The sequence below is a fragment of the Papio anubis genome, chromosome 6, assembly GCF_008728515.1.
Source record: "Papio anubis isolate 15944 chromosome 6, Panubis1.0, whole genome shotgun sequence".
Taxonomy (NCBI): domain Eukaryota; kingdom Metazoa; phylum Chordata; class Mammalia; order Primates; family Cercopithecidae; genus Papio; species Papio anubis.
Window position 1 is genome coordinate 55668107 of NC_044981.1, and position 20761 is coordinate 55688867.

General features: G+C 35.1%; 1 protein-coding gene across 11 annotated transcripts in view; it reads left to right on the top strand.

The window, feature by feature from the left end:
- ZNF451 (zinc finger protein 451) overlaps positions 1–20761 on the top strand; it is a 125661-nt gene that overhangs the window by 77319 nt on the left and 27581 nt on the right. For 10 of the 11 annotated variants that reach the window (XR_002521343.2, XM_017957962.2, XM_017957964.3 and 7 more), the window contains 5 exons: positions 2823–2934; positions 7168–7318; positions 8870–8996; positions 16266–16419; positions 16916–17063. Coding sequence is in view for 10 of the 11 variants with exons in the window: in XM_021936776.2 (XP_021792468.1) it covers positions 2823–2934; positions 7168–7318; positions 8870–8996; positions 16266–16419; positions 16916–17063 (692 nt within the window). In the remaining variant the exon portion in view is untranslated. The remainder of the gene's footprint in view (positions 1–2822; positions 2935–7167; positions 7319–8869; positions 8997–16265; positions 16420–16915; positions 17064–20761) is intronic. The other variant, XM_021936778.2, reaches the window with a different exon arrangement.

Here is a 20761-nt window from a genome sequence, read left to right on the forward strand (position 1 = left end):
TGAATTTTTTGTTTAACCAGTTGGAAAGAATAAATTTGTCTAGATTTCATTCTTCTTTAAGGAAGAAAATGACTCACATAGCAAGCTCATTTCTTGCTATCCAGCCATAATTTTGTTTTTCTAACTTGATTCCCTTTATGGATTACTTATTTTTTAAAAGTAGATGACAAAACAACAACAACAACAACAAAAAAAAACCACCCAGAAATGAAGATAATGAAACTGAAATAGAAATAATTTTTGAAGAATTCTAGTGAATGATAATTCTGGCTAAATTTAGACACTATAGAAAATGTCTTTCAACTATTGTAGGCCTTTGTGAATTGTTGGTGTCTTCATTATTAAAGTAAGTTATCTTACTTTTGTGCTGGAGAGGTTTCAAAGAAGAAAAAAGGAATATTCATTAAAATCTTCACTGGAGGCTAGACCTGGTGGCTCATGCCTGTAATTCCAACACTTTGGGAGGACGAGGCGGATAGATCACCTGAGGTCAGTAGTTCGAGACAAGCTTGGCCAACATGGTGAAACCTCGTCTCTACTAAAAATTAAAAAAAAAATTAGCCAGGTGTGGTGGCACATGCCTGCAATCTCAGCTACTTGGGAGACTGAGGCTGGAGAATTGCTTGAACCCGGGAGGCGGAGGTTGCAGTGAGCCAAGATCGTGCCAGTGCACTCCAGCCTGGGCGATAGAGCAAGACTGTCTCAAAAAAACAAAACAAACAAACAAACAAACAAACCCAAAATCTTCACTGGATACTTCACTTTCAGAGATCACGTGTTGTGCTTACCATTTGACTAGCTACCAGCTTTGTGTATTGATATTCCAGGAGTTAAGATGACTTGCAAGAAAGGGTGTAACCCTGAAGTTTTTGAAAGTTGCTTTGTGATAGATAAAAAGGGTGGCTAATTTTAGGATGATTTCAATAAGTGTTTTTTGAGCATTGACTATGCATGTTCATAGAGTTCAAATTCTATTGTAAGAAATGCCAGAGAACTTGAAAAAAAAACCTATTTAATTTTAATTATTGGAAATTGTTAAAATAAGTATGCTAGTAGTTGGTATGTAGTAATATTTAATCTCAATTATTTTACTTTAATTGAAGGGTTTTTATTGTAATGGATTATTGCAAGGAACTTTGATAAATTGTCTAATTTAATATATAAGATGGCTTAGGATATATCTATCGGGCTATTGCTTTCTTTGGATAGGCTAACTTTGATTTTACTATTGTTTGTTTCTTATTGCATGTTATTCAGTATAGTGATCCTGTTGGATACACTTTAAAAAAGTATTTGGTGATTTTTGAAGTTGGGATACTGCATACTCTATGTATGAAAAATACAGTGCACATTAGCACTTTAGGACTTTAGTAGTCCTACATGAAAGTAACCTTTTAACTTTTGTGTTAAAACTAGTGTTTCTATACTTAATTTGATTACAGAGAATTTTAAAAAAGGCATGTAATGCATATTAACATTCATGAGAAGTAGTATTCCATGGCTCTAATTTGAACAATGTCATGTAGATTTTCTTCAGATTAAAATCTTGATCCACTCTTTCCCCTCACTTATCCTTCCTGATAGAAAACCCTGTTACACTGATAGCTAGGCCACACATTATTATGGTTTATATCTTACAAGTCCAGTGTTGCTGACTCTGATTCTTTTTGAAGTACATGTAAATCTATTTGAGAGGCAGTATGATTATACTCGTTAGTGCATGAAGTCTAGAGTCAGATTGCCAGGGTTTGAATTCTGACATTGTTATATATCCTTGGGCAATTTATTTGACCTCTCTGTACGTCAGGTTTTTCATCATAAAATGGGAACAATAATACCTAAAATCTAAAGTCTTTTTAAAACTGCCTCACACATGCGTGGTTAGTGGCCAATAAGTGTTAATTTTAATACACATGATTAGAAAATATACAAATAGTTTTATGGATAATATAATTAGAAAGATTAGGCTTTTAGCAATACAGAGCATCTAGTTCAGCATTGTCATTGGCCTGCTGCCTGCTATAAATAAAGATTTATTGGAACACTGCTACACTCACTTGTTTACATTTTGTTTGTGGCTGCTCTCCTGCTACAATGGCAGAGTTGAGTAGTGGCAGTAAAGACTCTGGCCTGCAAAGCTATAATGAAATATTAACTAGCCCTTTGGAAAAGTTTGTCAACCCTTGGTCTAGATGGCAACAAATGCTTTATACTGGCACATATTAAGTGCTAATGAGTTATGTTATTAATATTACTCAATGAACAAATACTTTTTAGGTTCCTTCTGTATGTTTCAGATTAAATATGGAAAATTTGAAAAAATACATAAAAGTTTGAAAATAATCCTTTAAATGGAAATTCCTAGAAGTAGCCTTAATAACTTTTAATATATCTATTTTCAGGCTTTTTTTTCCTCTGCAGATATAGTTGCATATGGATTGAAATTATTCTTTGTTTATATTTTGCCTCATTTGTTTAATACAATTTGGCAAACTACTTGATATCAAAAGTATATTCCCACACCTTTGAAAAATTTGGCTAATGTTTTTAATGACATTCATCAAATGTACATACCATAATTTATTTAAATAATACCCTGTTGTTAGGGATGTAGGTTGTAGTGAATTTTGTGCAGTAACACTGGTATACACATCTTAGAGCATGCATTTTTATTTTGATGTATTTCTTTGGCATAAATTTCTAGATGTGGAGTTCTGGGGATAAAAAGTAATCAGTATTTTCTGATCACTAATGTGTCAAAATCCTTTTCTCAAGGAAAACAGGTTAGTAATCTTAATTGAGTTTTTTCTTAATGTCTTCAGGAAAAAATTGATTTTCAGCATGCTCATGGGTTACAAGAATTGGAATTTATTCGAGGACATTCTGATACAGAAGCAGCAAGACTGTGTGTGGACCAGTGGCTAAAAATGCCAGGTATTCTTTAGAAATTACACTAAGGTTACCTAGCTTCCCCAAAGCCTTAAGGCAGAAAGTACATCTGTTTTATGCCGTTGCTAATAAGCATATAAGGTATTAAATTTTGTTTCAGTGATACTAATATCACCTCCTAATGGCCTACTTTATAATGGCCTACTTTGCCCATTGTCTTTCTTCTTTGGCACAAGTATATTTGAGTATAAGCAATATAGGTCGTACCTGAGCTCATTAGATATTACTCATTTATTCATTTATATATTTAATAGTTCTGCATGAAGTAGTACATATGTCCACAGGAGGTGTGTAACAGATTATTTGAGGTTCTTAGCTTCTCTAAGGAAATGGAATTTAAACTGAGATCTAGAGGATTCATGTTTACTTATGTATTCATCAGTGCAGCCTATGTAGATATTTAATAAGGAAGCATCCTCATAGGAGACTTGTCAAAACATTGGGTAGCTTCTTCATTACTAACTCTTTGCAGATCTTAGATTCCTTGAAGAGTTGCTGTGGAACATTTCTTACTCCACCAGATAATTTGGTGGCATTTTCAAGAGCCAGTAGGAGAGTCCCACTATGACAACTTTCCTGTCTTGTCTTGAAGAATATCTACTCTGCCTTTAAAGGGTCAGGATATCCACAGAAACCTTAGCTGTGGATTTAATCCAACAAAGTTTAATTGCAAAAGGTCACAGAAATATCTATGCATGCAATGCTTAACTTTGTTGAATCTAGGTATCTTGGATTCTAAAGTTACTTTTCAAGGGCTTTCCTTTGAATGGGATCAAATTGCCACTTATAAAAGAATTCTAATAATTTATATTTATTGGTACTTAGCAGTTCATTCCATTTGATACCTGACATAATCAACATTTTTGACACTTGGCCACCCCCTGAAACTATATTTTCTCCTTATCAACCTGCCTGTGCCTCGCAAACTCCCCTTCTGCCCCCAAAAACCTTTTTCTTTGTTTTCTTCTTATTTGCCTGTGGGGTTTATACATGGCCAACAAATAATACAGTACTAGGGATTGCTGAGTTAATATGGTTATTGTATATCATGTCCAATTATGTGATAAGCCTATCTGGATTTATTCTATATAAGTTTGGTTGCTCAGCCATCTGTGATCTCAGTACTTTATTCATTTCACTAATACAGTATTTATTTTGTTGGATTGATCCGTTGATGTGTCTGTCTCTTCCATCTGACTATATGCTTCTTGGGCACAAAGACCAAATCTTACTAATACTTTTTAGTGTCAATTCCTTAAAAGAATGCTCAGCGTAGAGATACTCGATAAATGTTGGTTGAATTTTTATAGAGGTAGGCTATAAATATTTGCATAATGAACACAGAAAGGAAGCCTAGAACTTGGGTTCCAAATCTTACTGTTATTAAACAAAAAAATTATATGACGTTCCAGATCTACTTTGGCAAAAGACACATAGAAAATATGGTAAATGATTTTGCCTCTTGGGGTGTTTTTTGAAAGCTTATAGTTTTAAAAAATCCCTCTTCATGTACATTCAGTTCTCAGTGGAAGAAGTTAATGGCTAGCTCAGTGGTGTCATCTTTGCTGCATCAGAATATTCTGGGACCTTTTAAACAGATGCCTACACCTCATTATCTCCAGAGATTCTTATAGGGCATCTGTACTTCTGGGAAAGATCCCTAGGTAGATAGGAAAATGGGCTAGAACTAGAAGACTTTATCATCTCTAAGGTCTCTTCTAAAAATTATCTCATGAGTCTGACACTTTCAAGTCCTATATAGAATGGTAGTTGGGCCAGTAATACGCCCTTCAAGCTTAATATCTGGCCTCCAGATTGTCAGAATATTGTAATGCATTGTAAATTGAATCTTGAGCATCTGTTTTTGTATTTCCCTGAGCAGGTCAAGTAGGATCAAATGAGTTATTTAGCTGTGTCTTTATGGTACTTTCAAGATTAGTGTTTTCTCTGCCTTTCAGTACTGGCTTTTTGATGGCTGATGAGCTTAAGCCTGGAGTTAAGGTCTGTAGTTTTGCTCTTTTTTGTGTGATGGGCTCAGCTTTTTGCTTGGTCTCTGAGGCAGTGTAAAAATAAAGTTTGGAATCTATTGCTTGAACAGCTGCTATAGTATTGGGCTATATTTGGTATGGTGCTATTCCATAAATGAGCTTTAGAGAGTGCTGAGATCCTTTAAGAGCATGTAGCTGGGGAAAAGAGAGAGGAATCACTGTTCTCTTTAATTATAGAGAGTGAGATTCTACTTCTCAGGAGCATTAAAGGACTCATTCAGTCTATTTCAAAATACAGTACTCAGCTGTTATAATTCAGTTCTTTCATTAGAAGTATTTTAAGTACCTTATTTATAATTATTCTAATGTTGGACAATCCATTCTTTATGGATTTTTAGAGTTGGCCAGTTTGCATAAATTTGAATACTTAGTATTATAATTTTTTAAAATGCTATCTGTACTATTTAAGAAAAAAACTGTTTAAATCTCTGTATTTTGCCTTTCCATGGGGAAGCCTCCCCACCCTTCCACCCAGGAATTGGCTTCTCCAACTTTATTTTTATCCAGAGCCATTATTTATAGCTGAATAAAGGTCCTAATAGGAAACATCTGGAATGTGGATGGACAATTATAAAAGTTGTCATAATTCTTACTACATTAACAATGTTAAAGATAAAAAAGTATATTGTCATTTTAATGCCTCTTTAAGACTAAAATATGATTAATTCCATGCTGTCCATTATTTGTTATCAGAACATATTTATAAACATTTTGACAGTTTGATAGAGGCATTCCCCCCCAATAAAGACTAAAGGAGAGGAAAAGCAATTAAAACCTTAATCACATATAATGATTTTGGGATTTAAAAATCATATTGTCTTAAGAGAATAATTCTATTTAAATGCTTAGGGCTTTGTAGAAAATTCAATAAAGATAAATATTTAGTTTTTTGCTATATAAAATATTCAAAGCATTTGAGCGAAATAGTCCACAAGAGATAGTAATAAAAGAGAGAGTAATCAAACTGTCTTTGAATCAGAATACTTGTGGTTGTTTTGCAATTGTTTTTATACGACTTAACTCTTTAAATTTTTCTTCATGTATCATGTGTTGGGAGTTTCCTTGAGGACATTTGGCTGGGGGATTCATCTACAAGTTTTGTGACTTTAAGATCAAAATTACAAAGAAAGAAAGGGGTGAAAAATGGACCAGGATAAAGGAGGATTAATTAATTAAGAGAAGAAAATGGTAGACAAACTATTTCCTAATTGGCTTTTTAAAGGGAAAAAGAGAAAGGACAAAATAGGATAAGTAGGGGAGAGATATCAACAATAAGTAAATCTCTGCTTTGTGTTCTATAAATTTGTTATCCCTTGCCCCTATATTACTTGATGTCCAAATTGGAGCTGATTGATGAGTGGCTTGATTCCTCAGAAAATAACACACTTACCCTCCTTGCATCCCTGGTGTTTTCACTCCATCCTCTCTACCCCAGTTATGTTGTTTAATATAATTTTCGTAGAGCTCAGACCCTTTATAGTATAGCTAACTTTATAATACAGCTAAAATAGTTAAAAGAGAAAATAAGACTTAGAGGAAAAGATCTGGCTGGGCACAGTGTCTTATGCCTGTAATCCCAGCATTTTGGGAGGCCAAGGTGGGAGGATCACTTCAGGTCAGGAATTTGAGACCAGCCTGGGCAACATTGAGAGACCCTGTCTCTACAAAAAATAAAAATATTAGCTGGGCATGGTGGCATGTACCTATAGTCCCACCTGCTCAAAATGAAGGGAGTAGGGGCATAACCTTCTAATGCATTTGGTCTTTAACACATCTTAGCTGTTGAGCTTAAAGAAAAGGATTTTTTTTTTTTTTTTTTTTTTTTTTTTTACCTAAAGGGTATGCTACTTGGAGCTGGGCATGGTGGCGTGCTCCTGTAGTTTGAGCGACAGCAGAAGGATTGATTGAGCCTGGGAAATATAGCAAGATGCCCATCTCAAAAAAAAAAAAAAGAGAGAATGCTACTAGGTGATATTAAGGACTTTTTTTGGTCACAACTTATTTACTTTTCGATTATTATATCTTTTATAAGAGAGGTAAACAATTATAATTAGAATCATCCAGTTGATGCTATATCATAATTTTCATTGTTTTGTCCTAATTTTGATCACTAGCCCAAAGGATAAGTATCTGAAATAATAACCTAAGAATTCATATTCTGATGATACAGGACTCAAAACAGGCACAGTTAATTCTGGAACAAAAAGTTCATTCCGAAGAGGAGGCCAAATGCGAGTGTCTGGGAAACCAATTTTATGTCCTATAATGCACTGTAACAAGGAGTTTGACAATGGGCACCTTCTCTTAGGACATTTGAAAAGGTAAGTAGGATATTCAGAACAGTGAATGCTGAGGATCTAGTGAGCTACAAAGTGATTTCATAAAATGAAAGCGTAATGCACCTTTGCCATTATGATTATATAGCTTTATATTCCAAACTCAAATTATTTTGTGCCATTATGATATAATTTTTTCATAATTGGTGAAGTCAGATTCTTCTAGTGGGTATACCTTTTAGCTTTATGGGTATAGCTTTTAAATATTGGTTTTTCCCTGATATAGCTTATAAAGTTCTAAACAGACTTTTTCCATTGAAATCCAGATAGGTTAGTTTTAGAGAAATCCTGTCCATAAATGTAAGTTTCAAGAGACAAGGAGCACGTACAGTTATTTGGTCTAGCCTGAAGAAAGATAATAGGCATTACAAAATAAATGTTAAAAGCAAACTAATGTAAGCAAAGTTAATAATAAAAATTCTATTTATTAAAACCTATTTTATCAATTTACTGAGTTTGGTGGTGTTTTTTGTTTTGTTTTGTTTTTTGAGATAGGGTCTTACTCTGTTGCCCAGGATGGAGTCCAGTGCAGCTTCCACCTCCCAGGCTCAAGGGATCCTCCCATCCTCCCATCTCAACCTCCTGAGTAGTTGGGACTACTGGTGTACGCCCCCACACCCAGCTAATTTTTGTATTTTTTGCAGAAACGTGGCTTTGCCATGTTGCCCAAACTGGTCTTGAACTCCTGACCTCAAGCAGTCTGCCCACCTCAGCCTTCCAAAGTGCTGGGATTACAGGCGTGAGCCACCGCGCCCAGCCAGTTTACTGAATTTTTGAATAGTGAAGCTTGAGAAAGTAGGTATCAAGGGAAGGTTGTATTAAACGTTTCAATCCCCATAGCCTCCCTTTCTAATAGTTGAAGAATGGGAAATTGAGAGTCTGGGGCTCTAAGCCATTGTCTTTCCCATATGTCTTACTGTACTTACGCCTTACCTTATCAAGAGAAGCTTCTAGAGGGAGTTGCAGCATTCTGTGAAAAACCACGTAAAGTCAAAGCTGGACCTGGGGTCAGGGAGGGAACAAAACTCGGTAGCATACTATATCTTAGCTAAAGTGCTCCAGGCAGTTTAAAATAATGCAGATTTATTAAATGTTAAAAATGAACATTAAAAGGATTAAAAGCCATTAGGGGAAACAAGTGTACTAGAAATCTTAGCATGAGATTATTATTGCAGTGATTTATTTAAAGTTAGTTGTAAGTCTTATGGTAACCAAGGCAAGAAGTAAAAGACGCTGGACTTACGATTTTCAAACGGGAAGTTTACCAGTTTGGTAAGAAATGCCTAAATCTGTTTTACCAGCTAGTTAGTACATATGAAATCTTGCATTAACTTTTACTCACTTTCTGAGGGAATTGCTGAGCATATGGGAACCACTTGATATTTACTATATATGAAGAACATTACTTAATATTTCAGTAGAAAAGTGCAAAGTTCTGAATGTGTGTGTGTATGTGTTTAGCTTCACAAATGAAGCGACATAGTTGTTTCCCTAGAAGGCAGATTTATCTAATGTTACCTCTCTTTTGCTGAGTAGGTTTGATCACTCTCCATGTGATCCAACAATTACACTACATGGACCTTTCTTCAGCTCCTTTGCTTGTGTAATATGTTATAAAAAATTTGTTACTCAACAGCAATATAGAGATCACCTTTTTGATAAGGTAAGAGCATGTCCTAAATTAAGAGTATTATTTTTCTAGATAGCCGTGGAGTTAAGTGTAGGTTTTTTCATGCTGCTCTTAAGCTTGCAATTACCAGTGATACGCATAAGTATCAAAACTGTGATTGTCAGTTGAAAATAAAATGATTTGGGCCATTGAGTTATTATAGGCAGGTAAACTTGATACCTTACAATCAGCAGTCCTAGAGATTATCATCAAAATCCTTTCATGGAGTTGCTCTGTGAAATTAAATTACCTTGTTCAAGATGCACTGAGTGAGTCACTTGATGAGAACCAGAACCCTGTTCTTAAGTCCACTGTCTTTCACTGCTTGTTGAAATAAATGTTGGAGCCATATAGTAAATGACAAGTTATTAATGCTAGTTTTAAGGAATATAACTAGTATTTAAAAAGCTATGTTATATAATTCTAATTAAGTGTTAAATCTTAAGGGATACGAGTTGATTCATGATATGCAAATCCATGTAATACAGAACTCTAATGGGTTTTTACCATATTTGATAGGAGGTATCCTTAATGACTTATTAACATTGCAGAAGTAATGTATGTTCATTATGGAAAATTTTTAAAATATTAACAAAGACAAGAAATCACCCTTAATCTCACAGAGATAAGGACTGTTATTAACATTTTGATATATGTGTTTTTAGTATTTCTTCATATATAGATAAATGTTTTTACGTAAGGTATCTAAATTGTTTTGTGATTTAAGGCAGTGTGTTGCAAACATACAAGCTTAAATAATCATCAAATCAGTGCATACATTTCTACATTTTAAATCAATGAATAATTTTCTTCTGTATGAATATAATATTTAATACATTTCCCATTGGATGTATTGTTTGTTTTCTATTATTAAAAGCAATGCCATATTAAATATTCTATTAACTAAAAACCTTTGAGAATATCCATATTTGGATATTTGAGTAAATGTCAAATTGGATTTACCAAGTAAATATTAGATTTTGAAATAGTAAAATATTTATTCAGTTATGTTTTCAGAATTTGCTTCTATCTAGAGCTATACCTGGAAAGTAACATGGAGAATAGCTTGGATTCTGTGTAGGTTCACAGCAGAGAATTAAAGCTTGCATTCTAAGTTTATCTAATTGAATTCTGCAGTCCTCCCCATCTTTGTCCTGGCACTAGAGAACATTTCCAGAACAGATGTACATCTTGAAGCAGATTTTATTTTACATTTTTTCATGAGTTTTTGAGAGCCTGTGTCTTGTTCATTGACTAGGCCCTGTAGTACAAGAGAACTTAACTGTAGTTCTTATACACAAGGAGCTTGTGCTCTGGAATGAACAAGCTTTAATGGTACAACATAAGTGAAATAGGAGTTCAGAGAAAGGGGAGAGAAGTATGAGAGAATTTGGCAAAGCTTTATGGAACAAAAGAGGTTCTCCAGGACTGGATTTGGATAGATGGAAAGTAAAAATGATAGAATTCTAGGTAAAATTGCAAAGCCTAACCAGAATAGTGACTGTAGGAATAGATAGCATCCAAAAAGGAGTTAATATAGCAGGCCTGAGACTACTGTTTTTACAAAGACTTCCTTGCAATGTTGGCTCTTGGCTGGTGTATGAAAACTTGGATTTTGAGAGAGTTTCTTCCATTCTCTTTATATGAGTTGCTTACTGTGCAAACAGTAATACTGTGCAGTGTAGTTTATGCAGAACACCTGCTTTCCTTATGGGAGCCTGGAATTTTGGTACATGCTAGGCAGAGGTTTCCTATATGACCAGACCCCAGGAAACACCTTGGACTCTGAATCTATAATGAGCTTCCCTAGTAGACAGTAGTTCACATGTGTTATCACAGCTCATTGCTAGGGGAATTAAATGTGTCCTTTGTGACTCCTTTGGGGAAGATTTCTTGGAACCTTGTACCTGGTTTCCTCTGGACTTTGCCCTTTGTGCTTTTTCTCTCTATTGATTTTACTTTGTATCCTTTCATGCTGAGTTTAGTGAGTCCTCCTGACAAACCATTGAATCTTAGGGTAGTCTTGGGGATTCCTAACAAAAATAAATAGTAACATGATCATAAAGGCACAGGATTTTAAACTTGATATTGGCAAGAAGGAACTATTATAGAATAGTGACATGATGAAAATAACACATTATTCTTTTAGAGTTAGAAGGACTTCTAATTCTAGAGCCCAATTCCTTCCTTTTTTTAGAGACACTGAAGAGACTGAGTGGCATTAGAAGGGCAGTATTGTTCAGAATGGATTCAAAGATATGGATAAAGAGACCAGTTTAGATGACTTTTGCAGTAATTTAGCTCTGAGATGAGCCAATGGCTAATTAGGTAATGGCATTCAGAATGAAGACCTTAAAGTGAAACCAAGAGACATGTTGAAGAAAGAAATGATAGGGTTATCCATTTCCATGACAAATGGAAGATTTGGGGAAAGAAGGGAAAAAAGGTGAAAGAGAACTACATTCCATACTTTAGTGTTTGCAATAGGTTACTGATGTTCTGCATTTTTCAGAATTAGAGTTCTTTCAGGACATGTTTCCCTATTCCAGGTACTGAGTGTTTTCTCTACTATAATGAGTATATATGTCTGTTTTCTTTAGTAAATTTGAGTAGGTAGTTTAACTTTAAAATGAGTTACTTCACTTATTTTTTCCCCATATTTCATTAATTTGTTTTTTTTTTTTTTTTGAATCACACATTCCATGCTGTTTTGCACTCCTTTTTGCCTTCTCTCTAGGAAGAAGATTTATGACCTTCACCGTTCTGAAAAGCTGTATGGTAACATAGAAAGGGCAAAGGCTTTGGTATCAGACAGACCTGGGTTCCACTGTTACTTTTATTAGCTTCATGTTCTTAACAGGTTACTGAATCTGTGAGTTCAGTTTCTTCATCCCTAAAATGGTATCATTATACTTACGTACGAGATTGTTAAGAGAAAATGTAATACTGTATAAAGCACTTCAGGCCTGACCCGTAACCCTCAATGATTGCTTATTCCTTGATATTTGTCACTACAAGGACCCTAAGGAAACTAGTATGCATGGGGAGTTGTAATTGCCTCTTTTAAATTAACCAGAAGAGGTCACTAGAAGATTGTATAAGCCTTGCTGTTTTTTATAGGTATGAATTCTGTTTTGTAAAGATGGCAGTTCCCAATGAAAGAAAGTCAGATTATTCACACTTTGCATTGTTTTCCTTGCTTCCCTCCCCCATTTTCTTGCACCTTCAATTTCTTCCCTCTAGACTAGGCCTTCTCAAACTTTAATGTACACACAAATCACTTGGAAATTTTGTAAAAATGCAGATTCTGACTCAAGATGTCTCAGGTGGAGCCTTAGATTTATATTTCTAACAAGCTTTTAGGTGATGCCATTGCTGTCGTTCCTTGAGTCATACTTTGAGTAGCAAGTTTCTAGTGGCTTTTGACACCTAAATCCGTCCAATGGCTATATCACTGGATAGCACACTGCTTTTCTCCCTTTTGTGTGACAGTGGTGGTAGATACACTGTAAGCTCCTTTGTACCTCAGTGTCATTTGTGATTTGGTTGACGCTACCACTGGTTATTCTGTTTCTAGGGCTACTGTATCATCTAAGGTGACTTTTCTTCTTTGCTAACCCGTCTTCCCCATCCCTAGGCAACCACTAAGCTACTTTGTGTGTCCATGGATTTATCTATTCTGGATATTTTATGTAAAAGGAATCAAAAAATATGCAGCCTTTGTGACTAGATTGTTTCACTTGTCATAATGTGTTTCAAGGCTCATTCATATTGTAGCATGTATCAGTACTTCATTTCTTTTCATTGCTAAATAATATTTCATTGTAAGTACATATGCCGCATTTTATTTAACAGTTCATCAGTTGATGGACATTTGGGTTGTTTCTACTTTTTAGCTGTTATGAACAATGCTTCTATAAACAAACATCCAAGTTTTGTGTAAACATACGTTTTAAAATTGCTAGGTCATGTGGTACCTTTTTAATTTTTTTGAAGAAATGCCAAACTGCTATCTAGTGCACTGCACCATTTTACTTTCCCTCCAGCAATGTTTGTGGGTTTCAGTTTCTCTACATCTTATCCATACTTACTACCTGTCTTTTTAAATTTAGCCATTCTAGTGGATGTGAAATGGTATTTTGATTCTACTTTTTCTTTTTTTTTTTTTTTTTTTTTTTTGACGGGGTTTCACCTTGTTCGCCAGGATGGTCTCAATCTCCTGACCTCGTGATCCGCCCATCTCGGCCTCCCAAAGTGTTGGGATTACAGGCGTGAGCCACTGCGCCCGGCCCTACCTTTTTTTTTTTAAGACGGAGTCTAGCTCTCTTTTGCAGGCTGGAGTGCAGTGATGTGGTCTCCACTCACTGCAACCTCTGCCTCCCGGGTTCAAACGGTTCTCCTGCCTCAGCCTCCTGGGTATCTGGGATTATAGGCGCCTGCCACCACACCCGGCTAATTTTTTGTATTTTTAGTAGAGACAGGGTTTCACCATGTTGGCCAGGCTGATCTCGAACTCCTGACCTTGTGGTCTGCCGCCTCAGCCTCCCAGAGTGCTAGGATTACAGGCATGAGCCACCATGCCCAGCCCTATTTTTTTTTTTGTACAAGTTTGTATGGTGTCTTTTAATGTAACCAGAAATATGGTAAAAAGGAATTGAGCACTTTAACTTATCAGATATCTTATTTCCCATTCCTTCTCCCAATTTGTAGAATGTATTTGCAGGTATGCCATATATATATAAAATTTTTTTTTTTGAGAGAGAGAAATGGGGTCCTGCTATGTTACCCAGGATGGTCTGAAATTCCTGGGCAAAGCAGTCCTCCCACCTCAGCCTCCCAAAGTGCTGGGATTACAGGTGTAAGCCACTGCACCTGGCCAAGTATGCCATATTTTTGTAACAAGTATATTCTAATAAAATTTTATATAGAATCACATTTTGGTTCTGTTGAGCAAATCATTTAAATAACTTTATGTGAGTTCATTTATAACTCACAATTAAACTAAAAATGATTTAATGAGTTTAGGGTTCTTCGATCAGGAGAAATCTGTATAAATTGGTGGTTACTAAATGCCTTTATTACTCTTATCATTTAGAATCTTCAAATTGGAATGAAAATGTCCTCCTTGGTGTTATTTCTTCTGTGTGGCACTCATCAAATTGAAACAGGAGGGGAGTGTGGTGGGGAGGGTGTAGTGACAGCAGCATAGAATTCATAATGAGTATTGTAAAGCTGGGTTTAAATGGAGGTTTGTCTTTTCTATGGAGGGGTACAACTTGGGAGGAGGGGTAAGTTGGTTGACTTATCAGAAGTTCAATTTTCTCATTTCTAAATAATGAAAATGGTACCTTATGGGGTTATTATGAGGATTAAGTAGGTAAACATATTTAGAACCTCAGTGTAGTTCCTGACAAATGCTCAATATAAATAAAAATTTTTTATCTCTCTTCTGGTTGCATCTCATAAGCACTCCACAAACTATACTGATGGTTCTAGTGTTAATGATAGTAAATATGAGGCACGATACAATCTTTAAGGCTATTACTCTAAAGACTATTAACAAGAAGTTAAATTATATTTATAACAAGCACACACAAATATACGTACACTTATAAATACACACTTTTTAAAATTTCCTATTTTAAGATAGAGGAGGCTCTTAACAAGGTTTAGAAACTTAGATGCTAGAAAAGACATACTTATTTGACTATGTCAAATTTTAAAAGTGACCATAGGCCGATCACGGTGGCTTATGCCTGTTATCCCAGCACTTTAGGAGGCCAAGGCGAGAGAATTGCTAGAGTCCAGGAGTTAGAGACCAGCCTGGGCAACATGGAAAGACCTTGCCTTCACAAAAAATAAAAAAATTAGCTAGGTATATTCGTGTATGCCTGTGGTCCCAGCTACTTGGGAGGCTGGGATAGGAGGATTGCTTGAGCCCAGGATGTCAAGGGTGCAGTGGGCCAGCCTGGGTGACAGAGTGAGCTCTTGTTTCAAAAATAAGTAAATAAGACTATAAACAACATATATATTTGAAAAAATATTGCAAAATGGAAAATGAGGCAGAGAATTAATTTCAGTAACAGGACTGATACAAATTGACCAGAAGGAGAAAAAACGAAACAATTGAGAAATAAAGCTAAAGAATATGAATAAAAAATTCACATAAGAACACATCTGGGTAGCCAAGAAATGTATGAATAAATGCTCAAACTCACTTATAGATAGGAATTGCAAATTAAAGTACCAATGAAGGCCAGGCATGGTGACTCGCGGCTGTAATCCCAGCACTTTGGGAGGCCAAGGCGGGTGGATCACTTGAACCCAGAGGTTCGAGACCAGCCTGGGCTACATGGGGAAACCCTGTCTCTACCAAAAATACAAAAATTGACCTGACAAAAATGAAAAAGATCTGTAATATATATTACTGCCAGGCTCATTCAGTACTAGGGGATATGTGAATTGGTATAGCCTTTTTGAAAACCAGTCATATGGTGTCTTTTAATATTGAAATATATATACCCATTAGCCCTATAGGGCTACTCTTGAGAATGAGAAAAAAGCACCTACCAGTAAGAATATATATTCAAGGATGTTTACAAGATCATTATTTCTAGTGGGAAAAAAAAAAAAATCAAAACTTAAGGAAAAAACTGTAAATAAATGCTGATTGAGTTGAATAGATTCACACCCTGGCATAGTTTGCAACCATTAAGAAGCATTAATTAGAGATACACCAGCTGAATTTTAGGGATTTCCTTTAGGTACTATGGAATGAGAAAACTGATAGGCAGAAGAGCCTATAAAATAATATTTGATAAAACAATGACATTCCCCCTTATTTGTATGTGTCTTTGTAACTGATAAAGCATGGATAAATTTATGGAAGAATAATAATGCAGGGTAGAGTGAGTAAAGCCAAACATTAGGAAAAATGTATGTGGTGTGATCACATTTATGCATTTGTATATTACATGTGAATGTGTATGTAAAAATGAAAACTATATAGAAAGCAAATGTTCTTCTATATTTATTACTACAACAGATGGCCGTAATTTGGTTTTGAGGAAAAAAAACTAAAAATTTGACATTTGGGACCTCAGTTATGATAAAAGTTCCATAATTCACACTCAGGGAAGAACATCTTTCATGTTAAAAATTGATACAGGATATTGCAAATAAATGACAAATAGGAAATTTTGAGTTTTTTCAAGAACTTATTTATTTTAGTTTTCCATAATACAGCTTTGTCTTATCTTTTAGGAAGCCACAGATGATGGACATAACAACAACCTTCTTCCTCAGATTATTCAGTGTTTTGCATGTCCAAATTGCTTCCTTCTTTTTAGCAGCAAGGATGAGTGTTCGAAGCATATGTCTGGAAAGAATCATTTCCATCAGAGTTTCAAACTGGGTGGTATGTTAATACTCTGTTCTGCTGAAAATTATTAAACTACTTTAATCTTTGCTGACTTATCGTACTTCTCAGATCATTCTTGAGATTACATATCCTCATCTTAGTTTTAGAACTATGAAAATAAAAGATTATCTCAATTCTTACTTAAAAACAAAGATTCTTAATATTTATTTGTATGTATGAGTAAGGCTTACTAACTTTGAAGAGTGAAGAAAAACTTGGGAAGCAAATATTTATTCAGGATAATGTTATGTTATATCATAATATTGTGAAATTTTTCTGTTTCTTGGCATTTAAGACTCAAATTTTAATTTGAATATGAGTAAGGCATTCCTTGTATTTAAGGCCAGAAAGTGGCTTCCCTTAGATTTTTATTGCCAAAATAACTGTCTTCTTTTACTTACTCCAACTAATGTTGAGAAGGGCTAAGGAGAAGAAGGTTGGGTTACTCTGTACTCAGATAACTTTGCAAATTATAGTTTATTTTGTCTTTCAGAGAACAAAGGAATTGCACATCCAATATCTTTTCCATCTTTTGCAAAGAAACTATTGATCTCTCTGTGCAAAGATGTTCCATTTCAAGTTAAGTGTGTGGCCTGCCACCAGACACTGCGTTCCCACATGGAGCTCACTGCCCATTTCAGGTTTGTATGAGTCTGGAGCTGTAAAGGAGTACGGATGAGCTGTTTGCCAGTGAGAAGTTTCAACAAATACATTTTCTATTCCATGTTTCTCTCATTTTAAAATGAGAATATACAATTGCCTGGAAATTAACCAAATTTAGCATAGTGATAGAAGTTAGAGATGTGGAAAACATGGATATATTGATATTGCTGCAAGTGTAAAGCAAGCTAACAGTTCTAAGTTTTGTGTGTTTTTCTGTGTGTGTTCTGTAAGTATGAGTAGGAGAGGAAAGGGTTAAAGTAGAACCTTGGCTGTAAGTCAACCAGAATGGAAAGTGTCATATACAGGTGAAAGATTAAATCTCAAAGGCCAAATTTATCAAGCGACCAAGAAAAGATTCCAGTATGATTTGTGATTGCCATTGTATCTGTGAGATTATCTATATTGCTTAGTACATTGTTCCTCTTTATTGGTAAGTAGTATTGTGTGAATATAGCACAATTCGTTGATCAGTTCCCGTGTTGATAACTACTTGGATTGTTTACAATTTATAGCTTTTATGAATAAAGCTGCTTTGAGTATTTTGTACAAGTCTTTTCATGGCCATATGTTTTCATTTCTCTTGGATGGACATTGAAAAGTGGAATTGTTGGTTCAGAAGTAAGTGTATATTTAACTTTATGAGAATGTACTAAATATCCAAAGTTGGTTGTACTGGTTTACATTCCTACAGGTAAGGTGTGAAAGTTCTAGTTACTCTTCACCCTTGCTAACATTTGATCTTGCCACTCTTTTTCATTTTAGCTGTTCTTACGTCTCATTTTAGTTTATTATGCGCATTTTCTTGATAAACAATGATGTTGGGCACTTTTTCATGTGCTTATGGGCCATTTGTTTATCTTCGTGAAATCTCTGTTCAAGTCTTTTGCCGGTTTTCAAAAGTGGATTATTTGCCTTAATAGTGAGTTGGGGTTCTTTACATATTCTACATATAAATCTTTTGTCAGATTTGTATCTAGAATATAGGAATTTCTAGAATATACAAATATTTATGAGTATATTTTCCTAGCTGTGATTTTGCATATTCATATTTTTAATTATACCTTTTGATGAACAGAAGCTTTTCTTTGCCTGAGGTGTAATTTGTTGATTATTTTCTTCTTTTATAGTTATGCTTTCTGTGTCCTGAGAAACCCTTGCCTCTTCTTGCGTAAAGAATGTATTTTATTTTCCTGAATTCAGCTTTGATATTTTTAAATATTTATGTTTATTTCTATAATCTATTTCAAATTTTTGTTGATTTTTACACCAACCATTTTGATGAACAGAAGCTGTTGTTTGCCCGAGGTGTAATTCTAGTTCATTAATTTCTGCTCTTTAAACTTTGAGTTTAATTTGCTTATCTTTGTCTAGCTCTTAAAGGTAGAAGTTTAGATTGACTTTGGATCTTTGTTTTCAATGTAAACGTTTAAAAATATAAATTTCCCTCTAAGCCCTGCTTTACCGGCATCACACAGATGTTGATAAGTTGTGTTTTCATTTTTATTCAGTTAAAAATACGTATCTCTTTTTTCCTCATTTAACTGTAGAGCTACCATATGATCCAGCAATTTCTACTTGTTGACAGCCAAGAGCAGTGTGAACGTATATCCACACAAAGACTTGTATGTTTGTTTATAGCAGCATTATTCATAATAGTAAAAAAGTGGGACCATCCCTAATGTCTATCAGCTGACAAATGGATTTTTTAAAATGGACCTATCCATACAAGGGAATATTATTTGGCCATGAAAAGGATTGAAATCCTGATTACATGTTACAACCTCAATGAACTTTGAAAACATTATGCTAAATGAAATAAGCTACTCACAAAAAATCCATTTATATGATTCCATTCACATGAAATTCCAATAGGGAAATCTGTAGACACAGCAAGTAGTTGCTTAGGGCTCAGTGGTTGCTTGGAGTTGGGGAGCATGTCGAAAAGGGAGGTGGGGAGGTGATAGTTAAAGGGCATGGGTTTTCTTTTTGACATGACGCGATGTTCTAAAATTGACTGTATTGATGGTTGCACATATCTTTATGTGAAAAACAGTTGAAATTATATACCCTAAATGGGTGAATTATGTGAATTATATCCTTTTTTTTTTTTTTTTTTTTTTTTTTAAAGACAGGGTCTCTCTCTGTCACCCAGCCTGGAGTGCAATGGTGCAATCTTGGCTCACTGCAACCTCCACCTCCTGAGTTCAAGCGATTCTCGTTCCTCAGCCTCCCAAGTAGCTGGGACTATACACGTGTGTCACCATGCCTGGCTAAATTTTGTACTTTTTGTAGAGACGGAGTTTCACCATGTTGGCCAGGATGGTCTTGAACTCCTGACCTCGAGTGATCCGCCTTCCCAAAGTGCTGGGATTATAGGCACGTGCCACTGCACCTAGCCGTGAATTATATCTCAATAAAGCTTTTAAAAACATTTTTGAAAAATGTTATCTTTGCCCTTTTGATTTATTCTTTGACCTATAGGTTTATTAGAAATGTGTTGCTTCGCCAGGCACGGTGGCTCACACCTGTAATCCTAACACTTTGGGAGGCTTAGGCAGGTGGATTGCCTGAGCTCAGGAGTTCGAGACCAGCTGGCTAACATGGAGAAACCCCATCTCTACTAAAAATACAAAAAAATTAACCGGGTGTGGTGGTGCGTGCCTGTAATCCCAGCTACTTGGTAGCTGAGGCAAGAGAATCGCTTGAACCCGGGAAGCAGAGGTTGCAGTGATCCAAGATTGCGCCACTGACCTTCAGCCTGGGCGACGGAAAGATTTTCTGTCTCCAAACACACAAAAAAGATACGTGTTGCTTAACTTCTAAAGGTTTACAGATGTTACATTTAGGTATTTAATTTATAAACATTTAGGGATTTTTATTATTTCTCATTTCCAATTTAATTCCAAAATAATTAGAGAACATATTTTGTATAATTTTTTTCTTTTGAAATATATTAAATGTATAAAATTGTAGCTGGTCTGTTCTCTCTGGAGTTTAGTAGTGAAGAGAAGACACAGTTTTTCTATTTTTTTATTTTCCTAGATAAGTTGATTTATTTTGAGTTAATTTGTGGAATAGTACGTGGTTTTATTGAGCCTAGTTCTTCAGTGCAAAAGCAACTATGGGCATGACATTTGTCTGACATAAAATTAACCAGTTCTTTATTTTTATTTCTTTACTTACAGATTTAGGGCATACGAGTGCAGTTTTGTTACATGGGTATATTGTGAAGCTCAGATATCTGGGCTTTTAATGTACCTGTCATCCAAATAGTGAACATTGTACTCAATAGGTTATTTTTCAACCCTTACCTGTTTCCTAACCTCCCACCTTTTGGAGTTTTCAATGTCTATTTATTATTCTACTCTATATGTCCATGTGTACCCATTGTTTAACTCCCACTTAGAACTGAAAATTTTCAGTATTTGACATTCTGAGTTATTTCACTTAGGAAAATGGCCTCCAGTTCCATACATGTTGCTTCAAAAGGCATGATTTCATTCTTTTTTATGACTGAGTAGTATTCCATGGTATATATGCCATATTTTCTTTATTCAATAATCCGTTGATGGACACTTAGGTTGATTCCATTCATTATTGCTATTGTGAATGGTGCTGTGGTAAATGTACAACGGTAGGTGTCTTTTTGATATAATGCTTGCTTTTTCTTTAGGTA